At 48.5% G+C, this 19,895-nt stretch overlaps 11 protein-coding genes across 13 annotated transcripts; 4 read left to right on the forward strand and 7 right to left on the reverse strand.

The window, feature by feature from the left end:
• Positions 1 to 516: 516 nt before the first annotated feature.
• LOC146055443 (histone H3) lies at positions 517 to 982 on the reverse strand. The gene has a single exon (XM_083168237.1). The coding sequence runs from the start codon at positions 980 to 982 to the stop codon at positions 572 to 574; it is 411 nt and encodes a 136-aa protein (XP_083024363.1). The 3' UTR covers positions 517 to 571.
• A 4,707-nt stretch (positions 983 to 5,689) lies between these two features.
• On the forward strand, positions 5,690 to 6,406 carry LOC146055467 (histone H1-like). Of its 2 annotated transcripts, XM_083168264.1 has the most exons (2): positions 5,690 to 6,334; positions 6,368 to 6,406. In XM_083168264.1, the coding sequence occupies exons 1-2, from the start codon at positions 5,735 to 5,737 to the stop codon at positions 6,404 to 6,406; spliced, it is 639 nt and encodes a 212-aa protein (XP_083024390.1). In that variant the 5' UTR covers positions 5,690 to 5,734. The 2 variants fall into 2 exon arrangements, with proteins under 2 accessions (XP_083024390.1, XP_083024389.1); XM_083168263.1 differs by having other exon boundaries at positions 5,690 to 6,406.
• Positions 6,407 to 7,313: 907 nt separating this feature from the next.
• On the reverse strand, positions 7,314 to 7,625 carry LOC146055454 (histone H4). The gene has a single exon (XM_083168247.1). The coding sequence runs from the start codon at positions 7,623 to 7,625 to the stop codon at positions 7,314 to 7,316; it is 312 nt and encodes a 103-aa protein (XP_083024373.1).
• Positions 7,626 to 8,852: 1,227 nt separating this feature from the next.
• On the reverse strand, positions 8,853 to 9,233 carry LOC146055491 (histone H2B 1.1). The gene has a single exon (XM_083168287.1). The coding sequence runs from the start codon at positions 9,231 to 9,233 to the stop codon at positions 8,853 to 8,855; it is 381 nt and encodes a 126-aa protein (XP_083024413.1).
• A 361-nt stretch (positions 9,234 to 9,594) lies between these two features.
• Positions 9,595 to 9,987, forward strand: LOC146055477 (histone H2A type 1). Its single transcript, XM_083168274.1, has one exon. The coding sequence runs from the start codon at positions 9,595 to 9,597 to the stop codon at positions 9,985 to 9,987; it is 393 nt and encodes a 130-aa protein (XP_083024400.1).
• A 726-nt stretch (positions 9,988 to 10,713) lies between these two features.
• Positions 10,714 to 11,179, reverse strand: LOC146055442 (histone H3). Its single transcript, XM_083168236.1, has one exon. The coding sequence runs from the start codon at positions 11,177 to 11,179 to the stop codon at positions 10,769 to 10,771; it is 411 nt and encodes a 136-aa protein (XP_083024362.1). The 3' UTR covers positions 10,714 to 10,768.
• A 2,597-nt stretch (positions 11,180 to 13,776) lies between these two features.
• LOC146055466 (histone H1-like) lies at positions 13,777 to 14,494 on the forward strand. 2 transcript variants are annotated; one of them, XM_083168262.1, is made up of 2 exons: positions 13,777 to 14,422; positions 14,456 to 14,494. In XM_083168262.1, exons 1-2 carry the CDS (start codon positions 13,823 to 13,825, stop codon positions 14,492 to 14,494), a joined length of 639 nt encoding a protein of 212 aa, XP_083024388.1. In that variant the 5' UTR covers positions 13,777 to 13,822. The 2 variants fall into 2 exon arrangements, with proteins under 2 accessions (XP_083024388.1, XP_083024387.1); XM_083168261.1 differs by having other exon boundaries at positions 13,777 to 14,494.
• A 909-nt stretch (positions 14,495 to 15,403) lies between these two features.
• On the reverse strand, positions 15,404 to 15,715 carry LOC146055453 (histone H4). The gene has a single exon (XM_083168246.1). It carries the CDS (start codon positions 15,713 to 15,715, stop codon positions 15,404 to 15,406), a length of 312 nt encoding a protein of 103 aa, XP_083024372.1.
• A 1,258-nt stretch (positions 15,716 to 16,973) lies between these two features.
• Positions 16,974 to 17,354, reverse strand: LOC146055486 (histone H2B 1.1). The gene has a single exon (XM_083168283.1). The coding sequence runs from the start codon at positions 17,352 to 17,354 to the stop codon at positions 16,974 to 16,976; it is 381 nt and encodes a 126-aa protein (XP_083024409.1).
• A 361-nt stretch (positions 17,355 to 17,715) lies between these two features.
• LOC146055476 (histone H2A type 1) lies at positions 17,716 to 18,108 on the forward strand. Its single transcript, XM_083168273.1, has one exon. The coding sequence runs from the start codon at positions 17,716 to 17,718 to the stop codon at positions 18,106 to 18,108; it is 393 nt and encodes a 130-aa protein (XP_083024399.1).
• Positions 18,109 to 18,691: 583 nt separating this feature from the next.
• On the reverse strand, positions 18,692 to 19,285 carry LOC146055445 (histone H3). The gene has a single exon (XM_083168239.1). It carries the CDS (start codon positions 19,283 to 19,285, stop codon positions 18,875 to 18,877), a length of 411 nt encoding a protein of 136 aa, XP_083024365.1. The 3' UTR covers positions 18,692 to 18,874.
• Positions 19,286 to 19,895: the final 610 nt, after the last annotated feature.

The following is a 19,895-nucleotide window of genomic DNA, read 5'->3' on the forward strand; positions in this document are numbered from 1 at the left end:
TTACCGTCCCGCGTAACATGCCCCGCTTATCTGAAGGGAGACTTGTGCCTAGCCCTGGAAAGAGATGAAGGAGCTAGAACTGAGACTTTTCTTGTACTTAACATCAGTCGTTTTACTGTGAAGGCCGGTAGTCTGTTCGTTCCCTGGATAGATGAAGATTGTGCCTGTTTCGTGCAAGTAACAGGCTGGTGACAAATCACGGAGAAGATAAGAAACAGCCGAGGCTTGAGCCAGTAATGTACCTTATGCTTAAGTCTCATATAAATATATATATATATATATATATATGAAAGAATGTCCAATTATAATAGCTAGTAATGTAACTTATGCTCAAGTCTGTATACGTATACAGATTTTTTTTTTTTTTAAAGTGCCCCATGTTGTGAAGGACGGAAGGCGAACACAAGCTGTGTGTCTGGTAATTAAGGCCTTTAGCGGACAACCGGGCACCTTACCATGCCTCCAGTGTGAACACTACTATGTCATTGATGCTATAGCTCGTTTAGAAAGATTTGGTGGCTCTGAAAAGAGCCTTTGTTGTCGTTGTTGGGTTTCTAGAAGTGCCAAGTATCTATGCCCTCTCCCCACGGATCCTGCGGGCCAGCTGGATGTCTTTTGGCATGATGGTCACCCTCTTGGCGTGGATGGCGCACAGGTTGGTGTCCTCGAAGAGCCCCACCAGATAAGCTTCGCTGGCCTCTTGCAGGGCCATGACAGCAGAGCTCTGGAAGCGCAGGTCGGTCTTGAAGTCCTGGGCGATCTCACGCACCAGGCGCTGGAAGGGCAGCTTGCGGATGAGAAGCTCGGTGGATTTCTGGTAGCGGCGGATCTCACGGAGAGCCACAGTCCCGGGTCGGTAGCGGTGAGGCTTCTTCACGCCGCCGGTAGCTGGGGCGCTTTTCCGGGCAGCCTTGGTTGCTAGCTGCTTGCGGGGAGCTTTCCCGCCAGTAGATTTGCGAGCGGTTTGCTTTGTCCTGGCCATCCTTCTTCAACACGCACTTCAGCACCTCAGTCTGTTCTGTAGAAAGAAAAGTGAATCGAATTCAGCCGCTGCCATCTCCATTTATACACAGTGCTGCGCTGTCATTGGGTGAGCTAAGGGCATCCACCCTCCTGATTGGCAAAGTCATTCTCGTTTTCAAACGAGTCCTCTATGACGTTCCGTTTTCTCCCTTTATTGTATAGAACAGGCGGGCGCGGGAACGAAATGACGCGAGGAGGTTAGGTCACGTGTTAGTCACCAGAATGAACGAGAAGTATGTGCTGGCATCATGATCCGAGCGAGAAGGGACACCGACCCAATGGTCCCTTATATGCATAGCACACGGCGGTGATACTACATTGCACCATCACAACAAGGAACTCTGGGCTAAAGCGTTTTGGAAAATAAACGTAAACATATTATATTACATTACATACCATAGCTACCATGGGCGGGGAAAGTACTGCATGGGAACAATAGAAGTGCCTTACAGGTGTCTGAAACCCGGGAGATCGTACTATGAGATTGCTGTAACAACAACAGGTCACAGTATCTGCAGAGCATGGCACTTTCACAGTATTACGATCACTGATGGATCGCCGAAGCAGAAAAAATATATATATATTTATGAGGTCAGACTCAGAGCCGGATTAAGCCCTCGGTCAGCCCACACACCGTGCCCTCCCCAGTCCCACCGCCACACTTACCTCAGGGAGGGAGAGAAGGACACACGAAGGCTGGGACTCCAATCCAGGACTCCTCTCTATCTGCTGCCTCTCTCCAACCTCCGCTGCTGCTGGCGGTGGAGGCTTTTTAGGTTTGACAGCAGGAGCAGAGCAGCTCCGGACAGAGGGTCCCCTAAAATACGGGGGCCCTGGGGAACTGTCCTACTCCCCCCTAGTACTGCTCTCTGCATATGTTAGAGCTAGCTCTGTTCTCATATTGTCTGAGTGGCTTTGAAAATAATCAAAAGTACCGCATGTATGATACTAATGGGAAACATTGTTATAGTATTGCTACTATTCTATTGAAACATTAGTGATATCAATCTGTGACAAAGTATCCACTTAGACCACAAGGTGAATGTCAGAAAACTGAGAAAGTAAATGTAATATTACTCTATTTTCCGCTTTTACTTTCTCAGTGGACACTTTCTAGTCTAGATCGTATTGAGGTTTACAGTGAAGATGCTCTCGGTGCAAATAATAATCAGTTACAACATAATACGTATATTGTTGTTAGAACTGGATTTATATTGATGCACAGTCTATTAGTTAATTTCCATTTCCCCATGACAATTAAGGGGGGGGGGGGGGGTTAATATTTTTATGACAGTCAGCGGAGTTCACAAACCATCTAGGGTAGTATATGGCTATAAGAACAATGAATATACAAGAGACCTGAGTGTACAGTAATAGAGAATAAAAACGATTGTTGTTTCCTAGCACGGCCACAATCGTATGGATCGTGTACCTTTAAGTTAAGGTACACGATCCATACGATGGACCCGATTTCCTTTGAAATCAGGTCCATTTTGCCGGCTAGGAGACAATATCGGGGGCATCGCGTCGGTCGGGACCATTAACAATGGTCCCGACGCGACCGACGCGATGCCCCCGATTTCCCCATAGGCTTCAAATATAAAAAATATTTTAACATTGAAATCTTGTCGGGAAAGGTAAAATATCGGGGGCATCGCGTCGGTCGCTACCATTAACATTGGTCCCGACGCGATGCCCCCGATTTTTCCATAGGCTTCAATGTTAAAATATTTTTTAACATTGAAATCTTGAAAAAATGTGAAAAATGTGAAATGGGCCAATATGACCCATTTCACATTATAGATGTCCCCGTCGTCACCCCACGATAGACGCCAACCCGAAGCGTGGCCAGCGCAGCGAGCCCGCGAGTGGCGGCGGTGCGCGTCCTCCGACCTTTTCATTCCCCTACAATCCACGTCGGCGTGGAGTTGAGAATAGAATAGTGTGGCGAGCGCAGCGAGCCACCGAGCCCGAAGCGTGGCGAGCCCGGCGAGGGGACGCGTATACCCCCGGCGAGGGGACGTGTATACGCGTCCCCTCGCCACGCTTCGGGCTCGGTGGCTCGCTGCGCTCGCCACACTATTCTATTCTCAACTCCACGCCGACGTGGATAGTAGGGGAATGAAAAGGTCGGAGGACGCGCACCACCGCCCCTCGCGGGCTCGCTGCGCTCGCCACGCTTTGGGTTGGCGTCTATCGTGGGGTGGGGTGTACGCCGTGACATTTGGGGGGGTTGGGAATATTTTACATTGAATTCAATGTAAAATCGGGTCCCAGGGACCCGATTTACATTTCATTCAAAAAAAAAAATCGGGTCCAAAATCGGTCGGTCGCGTCGATCGCATCGCATGCGACCAAATCGCATGCGATGCGATCGACCCGATTTTTCCGACACGACCACCCCGATGTAAATCGGTGTGGCCGTCGACACGACCACCCCGATGTAAATCGGTGTGGCCGTGCTAGGAAACAAGTACCATATTTTTTATTTATAAGGCGCCACACGTGGTACGCAGCGCCGTACAAATAGAACATATTAGAACAGTACAGGGTAAACAGAACTAGACATAACAGTGACAGAAGATCAAAAACAGCACAATTAGCAATTAGCAGCACATCTCTTGGTACACAATACAGCAGATATATAGGGAAGTGAGTGAGAAGAGATGCAGGTGTAGATTGCAGGTGAGTAAGAGAGCTGTAATTGAAATGTAAGAAGGGTGCTGTGAGTACAGAAGGGGAGAGGGCCCTGCTCTATGGAGCTTACAATCTAGAAGGAGGGGGAGACAGACAGGTGACAAGATGTACAGGTAAGGAGACCTGAGGCAAGAAGTAAGAACGGCAGGGATAGTCAGGACATGAGGCAGCAGGTAGAGAAAGCGGACAAAGTAGTCCTCTCCCTCCTCCTATCCTCCTCTGTAAAATGTAAAGTCTAATGTGATGCTCATCATAATGATACTCGCACACCGCTTCCATTGGGCCAATATAGTGTACTACTAAATTTGGGCTCGCTATTCAGTCTTTTGCTCCAGGTGCTAATTTCAACTGTGCATTTTAAATAGATATCCGGTGTGGCATCTTTCTTGTGCAGAAGAACAATTGCTTGGGGGAAATCTTTGCCAATACATATTTTTTGCCATATATAAATTCTCCACAGTTTGGCTGATTTTTTTCTCTAATCTTGGCCAGCAAGTTGGTGGGCCTAACTGCTCATGGTGTCCTCTAAAAGGTGCCAGTCTCTCCTCCAGCATGGTGATTTACCACTGGACCGCATGCTTCATATCAGGCGCCCCTCTGCACCTACAGTATCCATGCTGGCTGCATTTATTAGGACGCTACTTGGTCTAAAAAAACATATAGTAACACTATTATTTTCGAACAGTTATTTGTTGGTGCACCACTGATGTTCAAGTATTCTTCCTACAAATATGTTTCCTTTTTTTCTATCCTCTATTTATCTAATCTCTACTTTCGGCTCCCTTCTCTGCCTTTTTCAAAACACAACCGTGTCAACGTGGCGAGGCCATGGAATGTCACATAGCTACATGGATTATTTTGAGACAATTTAGTGCCAGTGTCACCAGCATTCCTCACATCCAGAACAATACCAGACAATGGAATATGCTAGGTGTCCTGAGCTTGTCATTGTAGCCAGAGTGGCTAGATAACATATGAGGATGCTTCCTGCCTGTGTTATCCACCTGAGCTCTTGTGGAGTGTGGATGTCGGCTGCCCTCTCTGCTAGATTAACGATGACATCTTTATGTAACACATGGCTGGCCCCCTGGTCCAATGTGTTGGACGCCTCCTCATACTGGAGATTTTCAACAGTTCTGGCACCAAAATCACGATCTGAGCTACTGACCCAAGTACTGTAACGTCATTCCTCTTGGCTAGAGGTCCATTTCATTGCAGCAAGACATGGGACTAGATAACCATAGCCATCGTACTAGCTGTATGGGCTATTACAGGAAGCGACAAGCAAACTCCTCAGAACCAAAACAAAAATCCCAGCAGTCGAGTCTAGAAAGTATTTTGACCTTGTCACAGTAGCAAGAATTCTTTAGACAAGAGTGCCGTTACCTTGAAGCCACCTGCCTGTGTGTGTGCCAGTACCATGATGCCACCTGCCTGTGTTATCCAAATGTGTGTACAGGAGTTCACAAATCATCTAAATGCGTTTGAATATGCTCCCTGTCCTGCACAAAGTGTCCCGCAGGCGACTTTTGTCATCCTCTGGACTAGAAGGAGGCAAAAAAGTCCCGAATGGACATATTCTCCTCACAGAAGAAGAGAGATGTGTTCCATGCCGGGCACATCTAGCCTGGTGCGGGTCAGCTGCCACTGGCTAATCCTGGCCTCCTTCTTAGCGCTTAAGCTAGCGGTTGCCATATGGTGTTAGGGGAGACCTTGGAGTACGAAGGTGGTGAAGAGAACCGGTCCTCTGTTCCTCTCATGCCATAAAAAATGCACCTTTTCTGCGCTAGCAAAACACAGGGCGAGAGCATATCTTGACAAACTCGAAAGCTAGGACAAGGTTTACACGGCTGCTTGTTCCGCCAATAGGAGCACAGAACGCTCCCCTCTGATCAGCCAATCACAGCACATCCGGCAGGTTATATAAGAGACATCAGCTGCTCAGGGCACTGACTGTGTGTGACTTAACGATACCGCGTTTGTTTTTTTTGTTGCTGATCTATCCAACCGTACCATGGCAGAGACCGCACCCGCCGCCGCTGCTGTTCCGCCTTCAGAGGGCGCAGCCAAAAAGAAGAGGCAGCCAAAGAAAGCTGCTGGAGGAGCCAAGAAAAGCGCCAAGTCTTCTGGACCCAGCGTCTCCGAGCTGATCGTGAAAACCGTGGCCGCCTCCAAAGAGCGCAGCGGGGTTTCTCTTGCCGCCCTGAAGAAAGCTCTGGCTGCCGGAGGCTACGATGTGGAGAAGAACAACAGCCGCGTGAAGCTGGGCGTGAAAAGTTTGGTCACCAAAGGAACTCTCACCCAGGTGAAAGGCACCGGCGCTTCCGGCTCCTTCAAGCTCAATAAGAAGCAGGCGGAGAGCAAGAAGGTCGCCCAGAAGTCTCTGAAGCCCAAGAAACCTGCTGCAAAGAAAGTGGCCAAATCCCCGAAGAAGCCCAAGAAAGCTCCGAGTGCAGCCAAGAGCCCGAAGAAGGTGAAGAAGCCAGCAAAGGCGGCTGCAGCTGCCAAAAGCCCAAAGAAGCCTAAAGCGGTGAAGCCGAAGAAGGCGGCCGCCAAGAGTCCGGCCAAGAAGGCAGCGAAACCCAAAGCCGCCAAGAGTCCGGCCAAGAAGGCGGCGAAGCCCAAAGCCGCAAAAAGTCCGGCCAAGAAGGCAGCCAAGCCCAAGAAAGCCGCGGCAAAGAAGTAATGGCTGAACCGCCGCATCCTCGCTCCCTTGTTCTCCCCCCAAAAGGCTCTTTTCAGAGCCACCCACCCTCTCTCGACAGAGCTGTGAGCGCACGGCGTGGCCTGATGGCTGCGCCCTTCAGTAAGTCATCAACAGGTGCACCAGAATGTTGTAGCTTGCCCCTTAAATTCAGTCACTTCACAATTCTACAGATGTGCTTGGAAGTGGGAATAATGAAACAAGTTAAGTATCAACTCTTTAATAAACGCTTCATAGCGCATATAGCGTTTTGGTGCGCGTTTCAATGAATCACTGTAAACCGGGGGGCGCATTCACCTGTGGCACCATACCGCCCAGCCGGTTCTGCCCTACATCCTCTGTATAGGGCCAGCGCAATCTGTGGCAGAGCTGCCAGGGAAGATGCGTGATTCACCACTATAGAACTCTTTAGCTCAGCCTCGTGTATTTTTTTTTTTTTTTATTATCCCCAGCTGGAGTAACTGCTGCAAATCGTGTGGTGCAAGGGTATATACACAGTATATAGAGCTTAGTAAAACGCAGAGAAAGGCGGACTGGATCGTTGTTAAATCTGCATTCATCGTGACCCTTTCAAACACAATTGTCCGGAAAACGTATATGCCTCTGTGCAGTGGTCGCTACCAGCGTGGTTTGTACCGCAACCCTGTCAACAAATTGCGGATTACCAAATTACACAATCACCGACACTAAAAAGGAACCACTGCACCCGTGGCACCTCACTGCCTGCATCCACTAACGGTGCGGCTAGTGTGAGGGAATGAATTCATATTAGGACCCGGCAAATAGCCGCATTACACAGGGAGGTTGGAACAGCGCTCTCGTAGAAAAGATGGGTGGCCCTGAAAAGGGCCTTTGTGTGTGGGTGACTGAGTGAGATGCTCCTGGGAATTTAACCCCCGAACCCATAGAGAGTACGGCCCTGGCGTTTCAGAGCATAGACCACGTCCATAGCGGTCACAGTCTTCCTCTTGGCGTGCTCGGTGTAGGTGACGGCATCACGAATGACATTCTCCAGAAACACCTTCAGCACACCGCGGGTCTCCTCGTAGATGAGTCCAGAGATACGCTTAACACCCCCTCGCCTAGCTAGACGACGGATGGCAGGCTTGGTAATGCCCTGGATGTTGTCACGGAGAACCTTCCTGTGACGCTTAGCGCCTCCTTTGCCGAGCCCCTTTCCGCCTTTACCTCTTCCAGACATTCTCAAAAATCCTTCTGTGACAAACAGTAAAAATGAGTATAGTTTCCTGTCAGCGGCTTTTATAAAGTGGAAGAGCGGACCTGATGGGTGACTTGGACTTAAAGGCGGAGTCTTGTATCGCCTTGCCATTCGTTCATAAGCACAACCCTTTTATTGTTTTCCTTTCGTTCATTACTAGAAGATATTGTTTTATGTTTAGATTTATATGAACTGCTCTCTTGGTATTGTTTTCTTCGTTAATACCCAGTGTAACATTTCAGCTTGATTAGAGAACTAAACTATTCAGCTACGTTGTGGTGAATATTTGTGTGGATGAAACGTAATGACCAGACCGGTCCCGACGATAATAGTTTTATTTTTTTTACATTTTATTATACGTGGAATAGATATAGATACATTGTATATGTTCACTTTGAAAGTGGGGGAATTGGTAACGACAAAGGACCCACACAATGAGAGTCGCTCAGATATCGGCGGGAAATTAAAAACATCACCAAAAACATTCCCACTGGGAAACTGCTTCTGATAATCACAACTACTTTAACGTTTCCATAGCTCCCGGACTCGGTGTGTGTGTGTGTGTGTGTGTTACAGTGGGAACCGAGTTTGCCTGAGCAGGAATTACGTGTTCACCCTTAATTAAATGCATCGAAACGGAACCGAGTCACAGAAGTAACTGGGTACAATAGAGCTACGTTAACATACTGCACCCTTCATTTAGAAAGACAGTGATCCATTGGCAACGGTGCTCATCGAAAATTCGAATGTGATGTTTAAAGGCACCAACTGTTACAATTTAACAGTACTTTGCAACGTTTCCATCCAACAGAATGCTTTCGATTTTCGGCAGCTGCACACGGGGAACATTGCTGCCCTATGGGTCGCATGTATCTTTTCTTTTTCTATTTATTTATTTATTTAACCAGTGACATCTGCAATGTAACGAACCGGTCCTATATTTGAAACTGGATTCAGATCCTAGAAAGAGAACTACAGAATGCAGCTTTGCAAGTGGTAAGTAAAGGCATTTTTTTTTTTTTTTTTTTTCTGAACCAGTAGGGTTAACAATAGCTAGAGGGTACGTCACAAGTCAGTTATGTCTGTCGGTGTGCACTTATCCCGTGAGCCTGGACACAGCAAAAACCATCATAGTTACAGCTCGATTAGAGAGAAGGTGGGTGGCTCTGAAAAGAGCCTTTGTGTTGGTGTGGGTGGGAGAAGGGGAGATTACTTGGCGCTGGTGTACTTGGTGACGGCCTTGGTGCCCTCGGACACGGCGTGCTTGGCCAGCTCTCCAGGCAGCAGCAGACGTACGGCGGTCTGGATCTCCCTGGAGGTGATGGTGGAGCGCTTGTTGTAGTGAGCCAGGCGGGAAGCTTCCCCAGCAATGCGCTCAAAGATATCGTTGACAAAGGAGTTCATGATGCCCATAGCCTTGGAGGAGATGCCGGTATCAGGGTGCACCTGCTTCAGCACCTTGTACACGTAAATGGCGTAACTCTCCTTCCTGGTCTTTCTACGCTTCTTCCCATCCTTCTTCTGGGTCTTGGTCACCGCTTTCTTAGAGCCCTTCTTGGGCGCCGGCGCAGACTTTGCTGGATCTGGCATTGTAGCTTATCAACAAATAACCGCTTCAAATTCGAGAAGAAATGACTGTGTGCAAAAGTGCCGTACGTCGGCTATAGCTGCTCTATTTATAGGGATCTTATGCAAACGAGGCATCGCTGCTGTAAGCTACTCTATTGGGTAGAATTGTCGTGTGACGAAAAGCAGCATCGTTGACTCCACCCTTCAGATACGGATTGGTCTGTGGATAAACTTGAGCTGCATTGGTTAATTTGTAAGCAGGCCAATCACAGAGCAGACAGCATCGGGTAGCTGAGTATATAAGAGGAGGGCGGTATTTTACACTTACACTTTCGCAGGTTTCCATCTGTATTTGTAAAGCTTTTTTGCTCCGTTAGCTATTATGTCTGGAAGAGGTAAACAAGGCGGCAAAACCCGGGCTAAGGCCAAGACTCGTTCATCCAGGGCTGGTCTCCAGTTCCCAGTTGGTCGCGTGCATCGTCTGTTAAGGAAGGGAAACTATGCGGAACGAGTGGGTGCCGGTGCCCCGGTCTACCTGGCCGCGGTGCTGGAATATCTGACGGCTGAGATTCTGGAGCTTGCCGGAAACGCTGCCCGCGACAACAAGAAGACCCGCATCATCCCCCGCCACCTGCAGCTGGCTGTACGCAACGACGAAGAGCTCAACAAGCTGCTCGGTGGGGTGACCATCGCCCAGGGAGGTGTTCTGCCTAACATCCAGGCAGTGCTGCTGCCCAAGAAGACCGAGAGCCACAAGCCAGCTAAGAGCAAGTAATTCAACGGCAAAAAAATACTTTACCTAAAACACAAAGGCTCTTTTCAGAGCCACCCACCCCGACCTTAAAGAGCTGATTCATGTTTAAAATGTATACATGGAAGTTATTCGCCCGAATTAGCGGGACAGGTGTAAGTGCCACTGTGGCCTTTCTACGCTTAACAACAGGGACGTAAATTGAGTTTAACGTGTGTAGTGATATTGCATTACCGTCCCGCGTAACATGCCCCGCTTATCTGAAGGGAGACTTGTGCCTAGCCCTGGAAAGAGATGAAGGAGCTAGAACTGAGACTTTTCTTGTACTTAACATCAGTCGTTTTACTGTGAAGGCCGGTAGTCTGTTCGTTCCCTGGATAGATGAAGATTGTGCCTGTTTCGTGCAAGTAACAGGCTGGTGACAAATCACGGAGAAGATAAGAAACAGCCGAGGCTTGAGCCAGTAATGTACCTTATGCTTAAGTCTCATATAAATATATATATATATATATATATATATATGAAAGAATGTCCAATTATAATAGCTAGTAATGTAACTTATGCTCAAGTCTGTATACGTATACAGATTTTTTTTTTTTTTAAAGTGCCCCATGTTGTGAAGGACGGAAGGCGAACACAAGCTGTGTGTCTGGTAATTAAGGCCTTTAGCGGACAACCGGGCACCTTACCATGCCTCCAGTGTGAACACTACTATGTCATTGATGCTATAGCTCGTTTAGAAAGATTTGGTGGCTCTGAAAAGAGCCTTTGTTGTCGTTGTTGGGTTTCTAGAAGTGCCAAGTATCTATGCCCTCTCCCCACGGATCCTGCGGGCCAGCTGGATGTCTTTTGGCATGATGGTCACCCTCTTGGCGTGGATGGCGCACAGGTTGGTGTCCTCGAAGAGCCCCACCAGATAAGCTTCGCTGGCCTCTTGCAGGGCCATGACAGCAGAGCTCTGGAAGCGCAGGTCGGTCTTGAAGTCCTGGGCGATCTCACGCACCAGGCGCTGGAAGGGCAGCTTGCGGATGAGAAGCTCGGTGGATTTCTGGTAGCGGCGGATCTCACGGAGAGCCACAGTCCCGGGTCGGTAGCGGTGAGGCTTCTTCACGCCGCCGGTAGCTGGGGCGCTTTTCCGGGCAGCCTTGGTTGCTAGCTGCTTGCGGGGAGCTTTCCCGCCAGTAGATTTGCGAGCGGTTTGCTTTGTCCTGGCCATCCTTCTTCAACACGCACTTTAGCACCTCAGTCTGTTCTGTAGAAAGAAAAGTGAATCGAATTCAGCCGCTGCCATCTCCATTTATACACAGTGCTGCGCTGTCATTGGGTGAGCTAAGGGCATCCACCCTCCTGATTGGCAAAGTCATTCTCGTTTTCAAACGAGTCCTCTATGACGTTCCGTTTTCTCCCTTTATTGTATAGAACAGGCGGGCGCGGGAACGAAATGACGCGAGGAGGTTAGGTCACGTGTTAGTCACCAGAATGAACGAGAAGTATGTTCTGGCATCATGATCCGAGCGAGAAGGGACACCGACCCAATGGTCCCTTATATGCATAGCACACGGCGGTGATACTACATTGCACCATCACAACAAGGAACTCTGGGCTAAAGCGTTTTGGAAAATAAACGTAAACATATTATATTACATTACATACCATAGCTACCATGGGCGGGGAAAGTACTGCATGGGAACAATAGAAGTGCCTTACAGGTGTCTGAAACCCGGGAGATCGTACTATGAGATTGCTGTAACAACAACAGGTCACAGTATCTGCAGAGCATGGCACTTTCACAGTATTACGATCACTGATGGATCGCCGAAGCAGAAAAAATATATATATATTTATGAGGTCAGACTCAGAGCCGGATTAAGCCCTCGGTCAGCCCACACACCGTGCCCTCCCCAGTCCCACCGCCACACTTACCTCAGGGAGGGAGAGAAGGACACACGAAGGCTGGGTAAGGAGACCTGAGGCAAGAAGTAAGAACGGCAGGGATAGTCAGGACATGAGGCAGCAGGTAGAGAAAGCGGACAAAGTAGTCCTCTCCCTCCTCCTATCCTCCTCTGTAAAATGTAAAGTCTAATGTGATGCTCATCATAATGATACTCGCACACCGCTTCCATTGGGCCAATATAGTGTACTACTAAATTTGGGCTCGCTATTCAGTCTTTTGCTCCAGGTGCTAATTTCAACTGTGCATTTTAAATAGATATCCGGTGTGGCATCTTTCTTGTGCAGAAGAACAATTGCTTGGGGGAAATCTTTGCCAATACATATTTTTTGCCATATATAAATTCTCCACAGTTTGGCTGATTTTTTTCTCTAATCTTGGCCAGCAAGTTGGTGGGCCTAACTGCTCATGGTGTCCTCTAAAAGGTGCCAGTCTCTCCTCCAGCATGGTGATTTACCACTGGACCGCATGCTTCATATCAGGCGCCCCTCTGCACCTACAGTATCCATGCTGGCTGCATTTATTAGGACGCTACTTGGTCTAAAAAAACATATAGTAACACTATTATTTTCGAACAGTTATTTGTTGGTGCACCACTGATGTTCAAGTATTCTTCCTACAAATATGTTTCCTTTTTTTCTATCCTCTATTTATCTAATCTCTACTTTCGGCTCCCTTCTCTGCCTTTTTCAAAACACAACCGTGTCAACGTGGCGAGGCCATGGAATGTCACATAGCTACATGGATTATTTTGAGACAATTTAGTGCCAGTGTCACCAGCATTCCTCACATCCAGAACAATACCAGACAATGGAATATGCTAGGTGTCCTGAGCTTGTCATTGTAGCCAGAGTGGCTAGATAACATATGAGGATGCTTCCTGCCTGTGTTATCCACCTGAGCTCTTGTGGAGTGTGGATGTCGGCAGCCCTCTCTGCTAGATTAACGATGACATCTTTATGTAACACATGGCTGGCCCCCTGGTCCAATGTGTTGGACGCCTCCTCATACTGGAGATTTTCAACAGTTCTGGCACCAAAATCACGATCTGAGCTACTGACCCAAGTACTGTAACGTCATTCCTCTTGGCTAGAGGTCCATTTCATTGCAGCAAGACATGGGACTAGATAACCATAGCCATCGTACTAGCTGTATGGGCTATTACAGGAAGCGACAAGCAAACTCCTCAGAACCAAAACAAAAATCCCAGCAGTCGAGTCTAGAAAGTATTTTGACCTTGTCACAGTAGCAAGAATTCTTTAGACAAGAGTGCCGTTACCTTGAAGCCACCTGCCTGTGTGTGTGCCAGTACCATGATGCCACCTGCCTGTGTTATCCAAATGTGTGTACAGGAGTTCACAAATCATCTAAATGCGTTTGAATATGCTCCCTGTCCTGCACAAAGTGTCCCGCAGGCGACTTTTGTCATCCTCTGGACTAGAAGGAGGCAAAAAAGTCCCGAATGGACATATTCTCCTCACAGAAGAAGAGAGATGTGTTCCATGCCGGGCACATCTAGCCTGGTGCGGGTCAGCTGCCACTGGCTAATCCTGGCCTCCTTCTTAGCGCTTAAGCTAGCGGTTGCCATATGGTGTTAGGGGAGACCTTGGAGAACGAAGGTGGTGAAGAGAACCGGTCCTCTGTTCCTCTCATGCCATAAAAAATGCACCTTTTCTGCGCTAGCAAAACACAGGGCGAGAGCAGATCTTGACAAACTCGAAAGCTAGGACAAGGTTTACACGGCTGCTTGTTCCGCCAATAGGAGCACAGAACGCTCCCCTCTGATCAGCCAATCACAGCACATCCGGCAGGTTATATAAGAGACATCAGCTGCTCAGGGCACTGACTGTGTGTGACTTAACGATACCGCGTTTGTTTTTTTTTGTTGCTGATCTATCCAACCGTACCATGGCAGAGACCGCACCCGCCGCCGCTGCTGTTCCGCCTTCAGAGGGCGCAGCCAAAAAGAAGAGGCAGCCAAAGAAAGCTGCTGGAGGAGCCAAGAAAAGCGCCAAGTCTTCTGGACCCAGCGTCTCCGAGCTGATCGTGAAAACCGTGGCCGCCTCCAAAGAGCGCAGCGGGGTTTCTCTTGCCGCCCTGAAGAAAGCTCTGGCTGCCGGAGGCTACGATGTGGAGAAGAACAACAGCCGCGTGAAGCTGGGCGTGAAAAGTTTGGTCACCAAAGGAACTCTCACCCAGGTGAAAGGCACCGGCGCTTCCGGCTCCTTCAAGCTCAATAAGAAGCAGGCGGAGAGCAAGAAGGTCGCCCAGAAGTCTCTGAAGCCCAAGAAACCTGCTGCAAAGAAAGTGGCCAAATCCCCGAAGAAGCCCAAGAAAGCTCCGAGTGCAGCCAAGAGCCCGAAGAAGGTGAAGAAGCCAGCAAAGGCGGCTGCAGCTGCCAAAAGCCCAAAGAAGCCTAAAGCGGTGAAGCCGAAGAAGGCGGCCGCCAAGAGTCCGGCCAAGAAGGCAGCGAAACCCAAAGCCGCCAAGAGTCCGGCCAAGAAGGCGGCGAAGCCCAAAGCCGCAAAAAGTCCGGCCAAGAAGGCAGCCAAGCCCAAGAAAGCCGCGGCAAAGAAGTAATGGCTGAACCGCCGCATCCTCGCTCCCTTGTTCTCCCCCCAAAAGGCTCTTTTCAGAGCCACCCACCCTCTCTCGACAGAGCTGTGAGCGCACGGCGTGGCCTGATGGCTGCGCCCTTCAGTAAGTAATCAACAGGTGCACCAGAATGTTGTAGCTTGCCCCTTAAATTCAGTCACTTCACAATTCGACAGATGTGCTTGGAAGTGGGAATAATGAAACAAGTTAAGTATCAACTCTTTAATAAACGCTTCATAGCGCATATAGCGTTTTGGTGCGCGTTTCAATGAATCACTGTAAACCGGGGGGCGCATTCACCTGTGGCACCATACCTCCCAGCCGGTTCTGCCCTACATCCTCTGTATAGGGCCAGCGCAATCTGTGGCAGAGCTGTCAGGGAAGATGCGTGATTCACCACTATAGAACTCTTTAGCTCAGCCTCGTATTTTTTTTTTTTTTTTTTTATTATCCCCAGCTGGAGTAACTGCTGCAAATCGTGAGGTGCAAGGGTTTATACACAGTATATAGAGCTTAGTAAAACGCAGAGAAAGGCGGACTGGATCGTTGTTAAATCTGCGTTCATCGTGACCCTTTCAAACACAATTGTCCGGAAAACGTATATGCCTCTGTGCAGTGGTCGCTACCAGCGTGGTTTGTACCGCAACCCTGTCAACAAATTGCGGATTACCAAATTACACAATCACCGACACTAAAAAGGAACCACTGCACCCGTGGCACCTCACTGCCTGCATCCACTAACGGTGCGGCTAGTGTGAGGGAATGAATTCATATTAGGACCCGGCAAATAGCCGCATTACACAGGGAGGATGTAACAGCGCTCTCGTAGAAAAGATGGGTGGCCCTGAAAAGGGCCTTTGTGTGTGGGTGACTGAGTGAGATGCTCCTGGGAATTTAACCCCCGAACCCATAGAGAGTACGGCCCTGGCGTTTCAGAGCATAGACCACGTCCATAGCGGTCACAGTCTTCCTCTTGGCGTGCTCGGTGTAGGTGACGGCATCACGAATGACATTCTCCAGAAACACCTTCAGCACACCGCGGGTCTCCTCGTAGATGAGTCCAGAGATACGCTTAACACCCCCTCGCCTAGCTAGACGACGGATGGCAGGCTTGGTAATGCCCTGGATGTTGTCACGGAGAACCTTCCTGTGACGCTTAGCGCCTCCTTTGCCGAGCCCCTTTCCGCCTTTACCTCTTCCAGACATTCTCAAAAATCCTTCTGTGACAAACAGTAAGAATGAGTATAGTTTCCTGTCAGCGGCTTTTATAAAGTGGAAGAGCGGACCTGATGGGTGACTTGGACTTAAAGGCGGAGTCTTGTATCGCCTTGCCATTCGTTCATAAGCACAACCCTTTTATTGTTTTCCTTTCGTTCATTACTAGAAGATATTGTTTTATGTTTAGATTTATATGAACTGCTCTCTTGGTATTGTTTTCTTCGTTAATACCCAGTGTAACATTTCAGCTTGATTAATACCCAGTGTAACATTTCAGCTTGATTAGAGAACTAAACTATTCAGCTACGTTGTGGTGAATATTTGTGTGGATGAAACGTAATGACCAGACCGGTCCCGACGATAATAGTTCTATTTTTTTTACATTTTATTATACGTGGAATAGATATAGATACATTGTATATGTTCACTTTGAAAGTGGGGGAATTGGTAACGACAAAGGACCCACACAATGAGAGTCGCTCAGATATCGGCGGGAAATTAAAAACATCACCAAAAACATTCCCACTGGGAAACTGCTTCTGATAATCACAACTACTGTAACGTTTCCATAGCTCCCGGACTCGGTGTGTGTGTGTGTGTGTGTGTGTGTGTGTGTTACAGTGGGAACCGAGTTTGCCTGAGCAGGAATTACGTGTTCACCCTTAATTAAATGCATCGAAACGGAACCGAGTCACAGAAGTAACTGGGTACAATAGAGCTACGTTAACATACTGCACCCTTCATTTAGAAAGACAGTGATCCATTGGCAACGGTGCTCATCGAAAATTCGAATGTGATGTTTAAAGGCACCAACTGTTACAATTTAACAGTACTTTGCAACGTTTCCATCCAACAGAATGCTTTCGATTTTCGGCAGCTGCACACGGGGAACATTGCTGCCCTATGGGTCGCATGTATCTTTTCTTTTTCTATTTATTTATTTAACCAGTGACATATGCAATGTAACGAACCGGTCCTATATTTGAAACTGGATTCAGATCCTAGAAAGATAACTACAGAATGCAGCTTTGCAAGTGGTAAGTAAAGGCACTTTTTTTTTTTTTTTCTGAACCAGTAGGGTTAACAATAGCTAGAGGGTACGTCACAAGTCAGTTATGTCTGTCGGTGTGCACTTATCCCGTGAGCCTGGACACAGCAAAAACCATCATAGTTACAGCTCGATTAGAGAGAAGGTGGGTGGCTCTGAAAAGAGCCTTTGTGTTGGTGTGGGTGGGAGAAGGGGAGATTACTTGGCGCTGGTGTACTTGGTGACGGCCTTGGTGCCCTCGGACACGGCGTGCTTGGCCAGCTCTCCAGGCAGCAGCAGACGTACGGCGGTCTGGATCTCCCTGGAGGTGATGGTGGAGCGCTTGTTGTAGTGAGCCAGGCGGGAAGCTTCCCCAGCAATGCGCTCAAAGATATCGTTGACAAAGGAGTTCATGATGCCCATAGCCTTGGAGGAGATGCCGGTATCAGGGTGCACCTGCTTCAGCACCTTGTACACGTAAATGGCGTAACTCTCCTTCCTGGTCTTTCTACGCTTCTTCCCATCCTTCTTCTGGGTCTTGGTCACCGCTTTCTTAGAGCCCTTCTTGGGCGCCGGCGCAGACTTTGCTGGATCAGGCATTGTAGCTTATCAACAAATAACCGCTTCAAATTCGAGAAGAAATGACTGTGTGCAAAAGTGCCGTACGTCGGCTATAGCTGCTCTATTTATAGGGATCTTATGCAAACGAGGCATCGCTGCTGTAAGCTACTCTATTGGGTAGAATTGTCGTGTGACGAAAAGCAGCATCGTTGACTCCACCCTTCAGATACGGATTGGTCTGTGGATAAACTTGAGCTGCATTGGTTAATTTGTAAGCAGGCCAATCACAGAGCAGACAGCATCGGGTAACTGAGTATATAAGAGGAGGGCGGTATTTTACACTTACACTTTTGCAGGTTTCCATCTGTATTTGTAAAGCTTTTTTGCTCCGTTAGCTATTATGTCTGGAAGAGGTAAACAAGGCGGCAAAACCCGGGCTAAGGCCAAGACTCGTTCATCCAGGGCTGGTCTCCAGTTCCCAGTTGGTCGCGTGCATCGTCTGTTAAGGAAGGGAAACTATGCGGAACGAGTGGGTGCCGGTGCCCCGGTCTACCTGGCCGCGGTGCTGGAATATCTGACGGCTGAGATTCTGGAGCTTGCCGGAAACGCTGCCCGCGACAACAAGAAGACCCGCATCATCCCCCGCCACCTGCAGCTGGCTGTACGCAACGACGAAGAGCTCAACAAGCTGCTCGGTGGGGTGACCATCGCCCAGGGAGGTGTTCTGCCTAACATCCAGGCAGTGCTGCTGCCCAAGAAGACCGAGAGCCACAAGCCAGCTAAGAGCAAGTAATTCAACGGCAAAAAAATATTTTACCTAAAACACAAAGGCTCTTTTCAGAGCCACCCACCCCGACCTTAAAGAGCTGATTCATGTTTAAAATGTATACATGGAAGTTATTCGCCCGAATTAGCGGGACAGGTGTAAGTGCCACTGTGGCCTTTCTACGCTTAACAACAGGGACGTAAATTGAGTTTAACGTGTGTAGTGAAATTGCATTACCGTCCCGCGTAACATGCCCCGCTTATCTGAAGGGAGACTTGTGCCTAGCCCTGGAAAGAGATGAAGGAGCTAGAACTGAGACTTTTCTTGTACTTAACATCAATCGTTTACTGTGAAGGCCGGTAGTCTGTTCGTTCCCCCTGGATAGATGAAGATTGTGCCTGTGTCGTGCAAGTAACAGGCTGGTGACAAATCACGGAGAAGATAAGAAACAGCCGAGGCTTGAGCCAGTAATGTACCTTATGCTTAAGTCTCATATATATGAAAGAATGTTTAATTATAATAGCTAGTAATGTAACTTATGCTCAAGTCTGTATACGTATACAGATTTTTTTTTTTTTTTTTTTTTTTTAAAGTGCCCCATGTTGTGAAGGACGGAAGGCGAACACAAGCTGTGTGTCTGGTAATTAAGGCCTTTAGCGGACAACCGGGCACCTTACCATGCCTCCAGTGTGAACACTACTATGTCATTGATGCTATAGCTCGTTTAGAAAGATTTGGTGGCTCTGAAAAGAGCCTTTGTTGTCGTTGTTGGGTTTCTAGGAGTGCCAAGTATCTATGCCCTCTCCCCACGGATCCTGCGGGCCAGCTGGATGTCTTTTGGCATGATGGTCACCCTCTTGGCGTGGATGGCGCACAGGTTGGTGTCCTCGAAGAGCCCCACCAGATAAGCTTCGCTGGCCTCTTGCAGGGCCATGACAGCAGAGCTCTGGAAGCGCAGGTCGGTCTTGAAGTCCTGGGCGATCTCACGCACCAGGCGCTGGAAGGGCAGCTTGCGGATGAGCAGCTCGGTGGATTTCTGGTAGCGGCGGATCTCACGGAGAGCCACAGTCCCGGGTCGGTAGCGGTGAGGCTTCTTCACGCCGCCGGTAGCTGGGGCGCTTTTCCGGGCAGCCTTGGTTGCTAGCTGCTTGCGGGGAGCTTTCCCGCCAGTAGATTTGCGAGCGGTTTGCTTTGTCCTGGCCATCCTTCTTCAACACGCACTTCAGCACCTCAGTCTGTTCTGTAGAAAGAAAAGTGAATCGAATTCAGCCGCTGCCATCTCCATTTATACACAGTGCTGCGCTGTCATTGGGTGAGCTAAGGGCATCCACCCTCCTGATTGGCATTCTCGTTTTCAAACGAGTCCTCTATGACGTTCCGTTTTCTCCCTTTATTGTATAGAACAGGCGGGCGCGGGAACGAAATGACGCGAGGAGGTTAGGTCACGTGTTAGTCACCAGAATGAACGAGAAGTATGTTCTGGCATCATGATCCGAGCGAGAAGGGACACCGACCCAATGGTCCCTTATATGCATAGCACACGGCGGTGATACTACATTGCACCATCACAACAAGGAACTCTGGGCTAAAGCGTTTTGGAAAATAAACGTAAACATATTATATTACATTACATACCATAGCTACCATGGGCGGGGAAAGTACTGCATGGGAACAATAGAAGTGCCTTACAGGTGTCTGAAACCCGGGAGATCGTACTATGAGATTGCTGTAACAACAACAGGTCACAGTATCTGCAGAGCATGGCACTTTCACAGTATTACGATCACTGATGGATCGCCGAAGCAGAAAAAATA

This window comes from Crinia signifera, unplaced genomic scaffold (assembly GCF_055691185.1).
Source record: "Crinia signifera unplaced genomic scaffold, ASM5569118v1 HAP2_SCAFFOLD_443, whole genome shotgun sequence".
In the NCBI taxonomy this organism is placed as follows: domain Eukaryota; kingdom Metazoa; phylum Chordata; class Amphibia; order Anura; family Myobatrachidae; genus Crinia; species Crinia signifera.

What these genes read in the sequence shown, in the direction of transcription:
- LOC146055443 (XM_083168237.1), bottom strand. Translation starts at nt 982, where the DNA reads ATGGCCAGGACAAAGCAAACCGCTCGCAAATCTACTGGCGGGAAAGCT.
- LOC146055467 (XM_083168263.1), top strand. Translation starts at nt 5,735, where the DNA reads ATGGCAGAGACCGCACCCGCCGCCGCTGCTGTTCCGCCTTCAGAGGGC.
- LOC146055454 (XM_083168247.1), bottom strand. Translation starts at nt 7,625, where the DNA reads ATGTCTGGAAGAGGTAAAGGCGGAAAGGGGCTCGGCAAAGGAGGCGCT.
- LOC146055491 (XM_083168287.1), bottom strand. Translation starts at nt 9,233, where the DNA reads ATGCCAGATCCAGCAAAGTCTGCGCCGGCGCCCAAGAAGGGCTCTAAG.
- LOC146055477 (XM_083168274.1), top strand. Translation starts at nt 9,595, where the DNA reads ATGTCTGGAAGAGGTAAACAAGGCGGCAAAACCCGGGCTAAGGCCAAG.
- LOC146055442 (XM_083168236.1), bottom strand. Translation starts at nt 11,179, where the DNA reads ATGGCCAGGACAAAGCAAACCGCTCGCAAATCTACTGGCGGGAAAGCT.
- LOC146055466 (XM_083168261.1), top strand. Translation starts at nt 13,823, where the DNA reads ATGGCAGAGACCGCACCCGCCGCCGCTGCTGTTCCGCCTTCAGAGGGC.
- LOC146055453 (XM_083168246.1), bottom strand. Translation starts at nt 15,715, where the DNA reads ATGTCTGGAAGAGGTAAAGGCGGAAAGGGGCTCGGCAAAGGAGGCGCT.
- LOC146055486 (XM_083168283.1), bottom strand. Translation starts at nt 17,354, where the DNA reads ATGCCTGATCCAGCAAAGTCTGCGCCGGCGCCCAAGAAGGGCTCTAAG.
- LOC146055476 (XM_083168273.1), top strand. Translation starts at nt 17,716, where the DNA reads ATGTCTGGAAGAGGTAAACAAGGCGGCAAAACCCGGGCTAAGGCCAAG.
- LOC146055445 (XM_083168239.1), bottom strand. Translation starts at nt 19,285, where the DNA reads ATGGCCAGGACAAAGCAAACCGCTCGCAAATCTACTGGCGGGAAAGCT.